Source organism: Asparagus officinalis, chromosome 3, assembly GCF_001876935.1.
Source record: "Asparagus officinalis chromosome 3, Aspof.V1, whole genome shotgun sequence".
NCBI classification, from domain to species: domain Eukaryota; kingdom Viridiplantae; phylum Streptophyta; class Magnoliopsida; order Asparagales; family Asparagaceae; genus Asparagus; species Asparagus officinalis.
Window position 1 is genome coordinate 85,340,822 of NC_033796.1, and position 10,492 is coordinate 85,351,313.

At 34.8% G+C, this 10,492-nt stretch overlaps 2 protein-coding genes across 2 annotated transcripts in view; both read left to right on the top strand.

Moving 5' to 3' along the window:
• LOC109834424 (protein SUPPRESSOR OF FRI 4) lies at positions 35 to 6,576 on the top strand. The gene is made up of 7 exons (XM_020402438.1): positions 35 to 372; positions 2,244 to 2,341; positions 2,677 to 2,803; positions 3,008 to 3,405; positions 5,076 to 5,233; positions 5,327 to 5,380; positions 6,146 to 6,576. The coding sequence occupies exons 1-7, from the start codon at positions 182 to 184 to the stop codon at positions 6,215 to 6,217; spliced, it is 1,098 nt and encodes a 365-aa protein (XP_020258027.1). The 5' UTR covers positions 35 to 181; the 3' UTR covers positions 6,218 to 6,576.
• LOC109835382 (protein UNUSUAL FLORAL ORGANS-like) overlaps positions 8,163 to 10,492 on the top strand; it is a 4,344-nt gene continuing 2,014 nt past the window's right edge. Inside the window, 1 exon segment of the mRNA XM_020403358.1 lies at positions 8,163 to 8,187. Within this exon segment, the coding sequence (XP_020258947.1) occupies positions 8,163 to 8,187 (25 nt within the window).

The window sequence follows — 10,492 nt, forward strand, 5'->3', positions numbered from 1 at the left end:
CAAACAGGCTAAATCGTTGAAGACTGTCCTTTTTAATTTTACGCCCCGAGAATCAAAGAGAGGGAGCCTCTTGCATCTTCTTTCTTTATTTTTTCCCCCAAAATTGCGTATCCGAGCTCCGAACCCTAACCCTAATTGAAAACCCTAACCCTGACTCTGTGATCGGAGGAAGCCGATCGCAATGGGGAAGAAGAAGAAGAGGCCGTCGAAGGTCTGGTGCTATTACTGCGATCGAGAATTCGACGACGAGAAGATCTTGGTTCAGCATCAGAAGGCGAAGCACTTCAAGTGCCACGTGTGCCATAAGAAGCTCTCCACCGCCGGCGGCATGGCGATCCACGTGCTCCAGGTTCATAAGGAGAGCGTCACCAAGTAAAAACCCTATCCCTAACACTAACTTCTCTCGATCTGGATCCCTAATTCGAACAAAACCCTAATTTTTCGTAATGCAATACAGTTCATTGAGCAATTAGCATTCAGGTTTTTGGTTAAAAACAAAAATAAACCTAACTGCTCTTGGATCCCTGTTGGAAAAAACCGTAAATTTTTAAGCGGTACGGTTAGTGAGCAATTGAAATTAGGTCTTTGGTTCTATTACTGTGTTTAGGGTGAGCTCATATGCTACGCTTATTGTAATTTTTGCCCGTACATGCTATTCATATCGAGGGCTATTAGTAAAGAAGTACTAACTTTTCTTTATCTGCATTCAGGTTTTAAAAAAAAAAAAACTGATTTTTTATGCAGTGCACAATGCGGTACTTCTTTAACCTGATTCTTGAAAAATCTGCCGTTACCTGTCAATTCTTGGAAGATGTCTGTTCTTAATAAAACCTATGGTCAGCTTGTAGGATGTCATGATACTCTATTTGAAAAGTTTCTAGGTTTAAGGCAGTTTAATAGGCATTAAAGCTATAGATGATCTTCTGGCCTAAGTTACCAGCTTGGTTTGAGCCTTGGATAGGTGTTTTAGTGTACGATTGAACATTTAACATTTTGATTTTATTACTATGTTCAGGATGAGCTGATATTCTGTGCTTTTTATAGTTTTTTGTGCTTAAATACTAGTTGCCATTAGGGGTAGAAAATGACCTAATCGAAGCAAATGTCACATGATTTGAATTCAAACTTGACCAGTTTTGTCATACATGAGAATCGAGTTCGAATTCGATTCGAAAATCTGCTAGGTGTTCGAATTCAATTTGTTATAAATATTATGTTTTCGTTAATTATTCACGAATATCTTAGTAGCTCAGTTGGCAAATCTTTTCCTCTCTCAACCAAGTGGTCGTGGGTTCGGCCCTTGTTTTAGGGATTTTTTTCGAAGTGTATTATTTTGACTAGAAGCCGCTATTCAACAAATTATAGATGTAATGTAGGCATAAAATTCAATCCACTTAATTAATAAATTTTATTCATAAAATTAAGAAAACTAAATAGACAAACAAAAATATTTTGTATAAGATTGTTTAATATTAAAATTGACTTTCTTAGTAACTTTTACTTTAGAATTCTTTTAGCAGTAAGATCTATTATACAAGTTTACAGGATGAGTATACTTTTGCAATAAATTAAAGGTTAAATTAAATTTATTGAACTGAATGTAAAACATAAACGAATACTTAATAATCAAACGAATCGAATATACATTTATTAAATTCTATTTGTTTATGAGTCGAATACTAGAATTTATTCGTTTATTGTTAAATGAACTACCGAATTGAATGTGACCGAGTAATTAACAAAATGTTTATTAATTATTTGGTTCATTTCCACCCCTAATTTCCATTAGTTTTCTTTCCATTTATTCATATGGAGGGATATGGGAAGCCCGAAAGCTGTTCAGCCTTGTTATTGGATTTGGCGTTGGGTGAAATTACCCTAGGAGTTACAGATTGTATGACACGTATACCAAAATTCAAAAGGTAATTAATTATTTTGCAATTTGGAAAAAAATAAGTGATACAGATATGGCCATGTTGGCTTCTATTGCCCAACAGAGATCTTATTAGTCAAGAACCCTTAGCCATGTTTTCCCATTTAGTTGTTTTCAAATGTTTTTGTCTAGTATCATATATAATTGAAAGTTATGTTACTAAAGAGGTTGATCCTTGTATATTGTAACCGTCTCTTATGTTTAGCATCTGAATAGTCTAAAATGTATTGTTCCTCAAGATATTTTCATTAAAAAAAGTATTGTTTCTCAACATCTTGATGATTGTTTCCGCCTTAATTTGGTTTTTTAGGGTTCCTAATGCAAAACCAGATAGAGAATCAACAGAAATTGAAATATTTGGAATGCAAGGAATACCTCCTGAAATTTTAGCAGCGCATTATGGAGAAGGTAAAGTTTTCTTTTCATGAATATTTATCACTTACAAGCATTCGTCTCTTCACTTAAGTGCTAAAATCATGATAAACTCCTTTTGATGTTATGCTGATGCTATATATGATGTCATATTTCATATTGTTAATTTTTTATGGTGTCATCCTTTCATTCTCAATGAAACTTTTCTTCTTGCACATCATAATGACTCTTTATCATTATGATGTTCATGATCATTTTACTACAATCTTTATTGTACTAGGAATGGTATCTGCAAGGAATGCCAAAGGAAATACATGCAAATTTTGCTTGTTTATGATGTTAGCTTGACAATTTTTAAATTCGTCTCGCAGAAGAAGATGCCTCATCAAAAATGGCTAAAGTAGATGTGCCTTCTACTGGACTTGTTAGTGGTATGGTACCTAGACCATTGGGCATGGGATATCCTCCTCCACAAGTTTATGGTGCAATGCCGCCAGTGTAAGATTCCTCAACATACACCTATATTAATTGATATACTTCATATTATTTTTCATGTTTTTGCTAAAAATTATTAGTATATGAAAGTCAGATTTTGTCGCAAGAAATATGAGTATTTAGATGAGAAGGTGTTACTACAGTTTTTATGCACGTTACGAGCATATTTCATACTTCCTTTCTGAAATTAGGTTCTCTCTTTACCAGTTACAATGCAGCTCAAATGGGAATTCAACCTCCAAGATGGCCTGTTGCTACTCAGCCACAGCCATGGTTTCCACCTCCAGCGGTATCTGTTCCTCCAATACCTGCTGGTCTGGCACCACAGCAACCATTGTTTCCTATTCAGAATGTGGGAGCTTCTTTGACAGCCACTAACACGCCTGGAACTCAACAACCATTTCAAGTAGGCCCGCCTGGTTTGTCCACATCCACACCACTTTCAGTATCTCAACCTCTATTTCCTATTGGTGTTAGTGCCAGTAACACACCAGCACAAAGCTCACCATTTTTGTCAAGTACTCATCCTGGAGCGTTGTCTTCAAGTTCTCCTACAATACTGAAGGGTCAATACGATGCAAATTCCTTATCTAATTTGGGAACAGGTATGACTATAAGTCTTACAGCAATGGAAATTGAAATTTTTTCCTGTTGTTAAGATTACTCATTACACTTGATGTTATTGATACCATTCATCTGATATATTTCCTTTGGGAAATCAAGCATTACTTATATGGAATGTAGACTAGTGACGCGTATCTTTCAAAGTCTTAGATGTGGTTGAGACAAATTGTTTCTAATGATACTAGCCATTATTATTATATAAATATTTAATTCTTTTTGTATATCATTCCCCGAGTTTAGAATCTCTAGATGAAATCTTCTCGGAGTTATGCAGAAAATCTTTTGATTGCATGTGTGCTAACTAACATCTAGGTAGAGTGTCTAAAAGGCGATGAGCTCTACCTCACTGGATGGGATGGATGTTGAGGTCTGCAGGTCTCAGGTTCAGGACCAGCCTATGGTTTTCAATAAAAAAAGGTCAAGAAATGATAGTGTCCTAACTTAGTTATTTACATCTCTACATATGTGATATGCGTTTCTAGCACAGTACTTCCAGGTGTTTGGATTTCTGACTTAGGGAGGCATGCCATACGAGCGTGAATGGTTGGGAGTGACCAAGTTTTCAATAGAGCCTTTATTCTTACAGTTCTACTCAATACCTCTCTCTTCTGATGTGGAATGATGGCCGCTCAGTTATCATATCTAAGTCTACCTTCCTAGAGTTCAAGTTAATTGTCTAATCTTTTGCGGGGTATGTCATTAGAAATTTTTTAACTCTTGAAATAGATAGAAGTGGTTGATACAATCCCATCTATTTTTTTCCTTTATTACAAAGATGATCGCTGTTTGTTTTACTTAAGTAAGTTGCAAGTAATTTGCTTGGTCAAAATCACAACATATTTATATGGTGTAGCTCGTTTTTCAGAAGTTGGAGAAGTCTAATTTTTTTAAATGAAACTTAAAGCTAGCTGATTTGGGATCTCTCCAAACAGATAGATACTGAAAAAAACAGCTTAAAAAGCTACTTTCACCGAAAGTAATCCCTCCTACACACCCTCATAATGAGATAACATGTTAAAAAGATGAGTAGCTTGAAAAATCAATACGCTTAAGTTAACTTGCTGTTTGTAGTTATAATCTCTGAACAGAGACCCTCTTATCAGTCTCCATCTCCTCTCAAGTATGGGTTTCAATATCAACCATCAGCAAAAGTTTCCAGGAAATTGCTTTATTTAAAGTTTTAAGCTAGTTGGTTGTGGCTAACATATATGTAGCATTTATCATTCCAACTAATGTGGTTTTCCTTCTCCGTGAAGAAGAAGAAAGAAATGGCTTTTCTTGGATAAGCTGTATTTGTGTAGTATTTCAGTAGAATAGCACGTCATTTGATTATTAGTTTCTGGCCTTAAATCTTTAATTAAATAATCAGACGATATGTAAACAACAACTACCCCTCCACCCCCACCCCCACCCCCGACCCCCCACGCCAAAAAAAAACACCCACCCATTGTGCCATGCACATATTGCATACTGAGATCACAGTAAGAAGAAAATAAAAATGTACAGAGGAAAAAGCAGCAAGTCAGCATCATTCACATACACACAAACATATGAAAAAGAAAGAAAGAAAGGACGGAGAAAAGAAAAGGAAGAAAGAAAAGTAGATCTTTTGGAGTCATATTTAATATGTTGTACCTTTTCAATGCTGCAGGAGGGGGTGCGTCTTATATCAATCCACATTCATATGCTTCTGGACCGAACACTGGAGTTGCAATTGGCCCGCCACCCGTGATCTCCAATAAGGCTCCTACATCTCAGCCAGCGACCAATGAAGTTTACTTGGTTTGGGATGATGAGGCAATGTGCATGGTCAGTCTTAAAATGCATAGTGGCCTTATTTTAATGCTTATCATATAATGTTTATGTTCATCATAATATCCTGAATTTTGCTGTGTTGTACAGGAGGAAAGAAGAATGTCCCTGGGAAAATATCAGGTGCATGATGAAACTAGCCAGGTAAGTCATTACTGCATTTTTTTTTCATTCCGTTCAAATGGATGGGCATCCTGTTTGCAAATCCAAACTGATAGGTAGGCAAAATTTTGCCTCTTGGAGTATTTTCTTTGATAAAATTATATTTGGAATTGTGCAATTTGATAACATCTTGGAGAGCAGTTCAACTACAAAATTAGGTCTACATGCATACATTGAGAAGATTTTAGAGCCATTGCTACTAGAAAGTAATAATAGACGAGATGAGATAATATATTATATATACAACCATTTGGTAGATGATAATCAGAATGCTACTGCTATGTGAGCCGACATTTATATATTACAAGTAGGTATTCATGTCATTCTTTCTGCTAGTTAGTGTTACAAAACTAACAAACTTTGTGCTGCAATGCTTCGAGGGGTTCTCAACCTAGCACTGGGCGACAATGTGTATGTATTGTGCTTTGAAGTAGAAAATTTTTATTATTCATTTTTTTCCTCCATGGTATTCATTCTCCCTATTGCTTCTTTAATGGGCGAGTGGGGTTTGTGTGGAACAAGATTTGTAAGCCGGCAGGTTTTTTTACCAATTCAATTCGTAGCATTTCTTGTTATCTGTTTATGATCGCAGTTGCGACCAGACTTTTGGTTACAGGTCAGCTTTCATTCAGCCGATAAGTTTGCTACCTCAGTAATCATATTAGCATCTATATATTCTATCATCGGCGGATGGGCATACATAACATTGTTTTTATTGATGTTCTTTCTTTTCACTATTGTTTCCAGATGAATTCCATAGATGCAGCCATAGACCGAAGGATATCTGAAAGCAGGCTTGCTGGTAGAATGCCATTCTAGTTTCTTTTCACAAAATTGGAGCTCGTTCAAGTCAGCTCGATACATCCTTTACATTTTGGGAGTAGCCATACAATTCAATCGGGACATGTTCAAGATTGCAAAATCATCTTATTATTGGTTGGATATATTCCTTGTAGGTGTTTTGAGGTGAGAGTCCAGAGCTATTCTTTTTCCTTTGTTGAGCTACTAGGAATGTGCTGCTTGATGAGAGGTTTGCGCGTTCCTTGCTTTTATTTAACTGATCCAGATGTTTCATGTGAGAGACTTATCTGTAACTTATCAATCTTTTTCTTCTAAAGGCTGTCTGTTAAAGATATTTTGAATGCATATATCCATTCTCAGACTCTGTGCTACTTTGATGATTCTAAATTGTATGGTCTTTTGAACAAGTACTCTGTTGAACCTTAAGGGGCACATGCTTGGCAAAATTCCTCAAAAAAACGAGCTAGGCCTAGGATTGATGTTGGCCCAGTTTCAAGGTGAACTGCTTCTTCGTTTTATCAAAGAGAAGGGAGGGAGGGAGAGGGGTGGATTTAAACAAAACCATTTCTGGGCATCCTTTTGGCTCTAGCCTGGTTTTTGCTAAATAATAAAAAAAATAAGCTCAAAACTGTTTCAAGATCGAACGCTCCTGGTTCAGTTTTAAGGATCAAGGATTTGCCACTTGAAAATGCGATTCCAAGAACTGTCGAATCTTTTGAGTGAACAGCTTCATCTGTACGTAATGCGGTACTTGAAATGATGCCATTTGGAAATGCGGATCGAATTCTTCTTGGTTGCAGGATTCTGTCAGAGTCCTTCGTAGGGCGAAAGGAGGGGCCACTCCCACCCCTGTTGCCCAAAAGCTGGAGATTTTTTTTTTTTACTCTTTTATACTTCGCTACTGTGCACCCCAAAAGTTATTTTTTTTTTAACACTGCATTTTAAACTTGCCTTCTTCTAAATTTTGATACATTTACTTCAGTTATAATGTGCTTAAAAATCATATCTACTCTGTTATACTTAAAGAAGGAAGGATCTGTGTTATGAATAGTAACTTTAAGTAAGGAAGAGTATATTTGATTTATTTTTTTTCATGCTACGGTATATTACTGTTGCATAGATAGTAGCTCTGCTTTTCTGTTCATGTGACATTACTTATTACATTATTTACTGTAGCATAAGTATAGAGGAGTACATGGAGAAAGAAAGTATTGTGCTCTACGTTGCTAAGCCCATCTCCCAACTCGTCCTTTCCTATGTCATTAACATATATAAAAAGTCCTAATAGCTTTCGCATAGAGCCTCCACAAATCTTCTTTTTCAGGATGATTCTTTTATTTTATTTTATTTTTCAGATATAAATAATTTCCCTTGGAGTTTTTAAATGATCGGAATGCTTGCATAAATTTCATGCAGTGAAAAATCAATAACCATTTTATGGTAGTGTTTTCTTTTCTAAAATAACGTATGAAAGATTCTATGCAGTAGGCAATAAAGAGCCATTCGACTGATTAACTAGCTGGTAATATTTGTATTGTAACCATAAGTGTATATATAGGCAGGTATATATTAATCGTATTATGTGCTGTGTATGTGGGGTTTATCAGTACGCACCGACATTAAGTATACTAGTTAGCAGGGGGTACGTGCAATGCAGGTGCCAAATTTAATTGGGAGTTTATGCAAAAGAATGCTATATTTTATATATGCAGGATTTAGATTAACAAGGGCTATATTTATAAAATTAGGTTTTATGTGCAATTTTTATAGTAATGGTCAGTATGTATGGAGATAATAGTCAATATCCAAAGTATTTTAAGATTTTGAAATCACTACATTTATAACAAACTTAGGTTAAGGTAAAGTGTATGTAAATCCCTCATCTATACCTTCAGTTCCACCTAACCCCCTAAGTTATTTATTAGCACATAGCACTCTTCCCTTAAGAATTGAGGGGGCTTAAATGCTAATAAATGAGCTAATTGAAGGTATATATAAGGGAGTTTTGTGCAACTTACCCTTTAGTTTATTATATCTTTGCATTTTTACTTTTTCCTGCGATTTTTAAAATAATATATTTTGTTTCAAATCATATTGAACCTTTGAAGGTAAGTTGTACATCAACCTCTCATCGATAATCAATTCCTCTAATTACATATATTGATTGTAGTACATGCTAGAGGAACCTTGTTCCACTAATGAGGAATTGTTATGTGAATTTACTTGCTCATTGAGCAAATTCCATGACTACCCCAACCAATAGGATAGCGACACATGTACCGTCTGATTTGCTTAGACAATTGGCATAAAATATTACCCCCTAACTTAGGTAAAGGTACCTCATACTTTTACCTAAACTTAGTACCGCAAAGCTTGCATGATGAACCCTTTTCTCTAAAACCACTTTTTTATCTTTGATAACTCGGAATTTTTTAAACACTGTAATACCACAAAAATTATAAATATTTAAGGTTTAATACCACAAAGATTTACATTTTATCACAGTGACACCTTAAAGTTTACATATTTTAGCTTTGATGCTTTAGCCCAAGTTTGGGGGTATCAAAGTGTTCAAAGCAAACCTGGGGTATCAAAGTGTTCAAAGCAAACCTTTGTATGTCAAGATAAAAAAAGTATAAAATTTATCATAACAAAGTGTCAGAAAAAAATTTGTATGGGATTATTGTAGGTTTGAAGGAGTAATATTGAATATTGTAGATTATGTGTATCGAAGTTCAAAGAAGTATATGATATTAAAGTGAAATAAGGTGTTTCGGTCATTGACGGCTTAATGAGCAATTTCAAAGATTTAGGGAATTAATATGGAGTTACTGTAGATTGATGGACTAACATGGAAATGTTCTAGATTTAAGGGACTAATATGTAATATCCATCTTTATTTTAGGCTAAATATGTGAAGCTAACTTAAGTTTAAGTGAGGTGGAAAAAGGAAAAAGGGAAAATTGCTTCCAGCCCTCAAACCCTAAGAAGTATTCCAATCACTAGTAAAAAATCAAGCATCCTAGACATAGATCGAACAATTTATAATTAATTTTTCATAGATCGAACCATTTATAATTATTTTTGATTTGATATCGAATAAAAAATAATTAAATTGTTATTGAAGCAACAACAAAGAAAATGCGCATCCCTATTCCCATGGTAGAAGCGTCGTTTCTTGTTATTATTAATACTATAGAAATATAGAATATACATATTTTTTCAATTCTTATTAATTAAGTATTTTTTTTCTCTCAATTAAACTCTGGCCTAATATTGTTAGAGCTCGGGAAGTTTCCTATCTTTATTTCCTTAGCTGACTGTGAGGACTAGCCACTTTTAAGGAGAAGAGGAGATTCAAGTTCCTCCAATTTTCTAAACGCAACACCTTTGTTTGTGATTTATGCAGGTTAGAGTGTTGGTAGGTGGTTCATTTGTTCAGATGCTATTGACTCTCCTTATTAATGCTGAAAAATATTTTGAAAAATATATTAGTGTGCAATGCACGTGCACTCCTTGCTGGTTTTTTTTTTAAAAATTAAAATGCCTGCAGATTCAGTAAACATAATTTGCTTGAATCTCTCAATCCAGTACAAGCACAAATTCATATCTTCACCTTAAGGTACCGTTTGGCAAAGGGTTAAGTGAGTAGTTATGGTGACTTAACCATTTTTTAACCCGCCAAACACAAAAAATCTATACAACAACAACATCATGATTTTTGTTCTGACTTTTTCTTAATGGAAACCGTCTTTAAAGTCGGGTTGATATACAGAAAATATTTTTATTTTCAATTCCTACATAAACTATCTTTAAAGAATTTTTTGTTGCAATCAATTATTTTACTTTTTTTTTGAGTAACTGATCTCACCTAACCTCCGTTGAGCATTGCCTTTCTAACAGGTGATATTTGACAACCAACTGTAACAATAAAATTGAAAAAAAAAAATAAGCCCAGGCAGTTGATCGCAATAAAAAGCTGTTTAGACATAGTTTATGTATAAATCAACAATAAAAAATAATTTATATAGGATAACTCTACTTTAAAAGTGATCATTTGCATTTAAAAAAAAAGTTTACTTTGTTGAATTTAGCGAAACAATTCAATTTCAACCAAAGAAAAATTCTTCAAGCACCCAAAATATAGGACCAATAGAGGAGACAAGTGAGGTGTCCCCCTCCTATTGGATAGTGAATTGGTCAAGTGAGGTGTCCCCCTCCTATTGGATAGTGAGTTGGTCATCATTAATGATGACCAACTCACTATCCAATAGGAGGGGGACACCTCACTTG

Bases quoted from the DNA above. Each gene is read 5' to 3' on its own strand.
- LOC109834424 (XM_020402438.1), top strand. From the start codon at position 182: ATGGGGAAGAAGAAGAAGAGGCCGTCGAAGGTCTGGTGCTATTACTGC. The intron at 2,804-3,007 runs GTAAGATTCCTC...TCTCTTTACCAG, and splicing joins TATGGTGCAATGCCGCCAGT to TTACAATGCAGCTCAAATGG. The intron at 5,234-5,326 runs GTCAGTCTTAAA...TGTGTTGTACAG, and splicing joins ATGATGAGGCAATGTGCATG to GAGGAAAGAAGAATGTCCCT.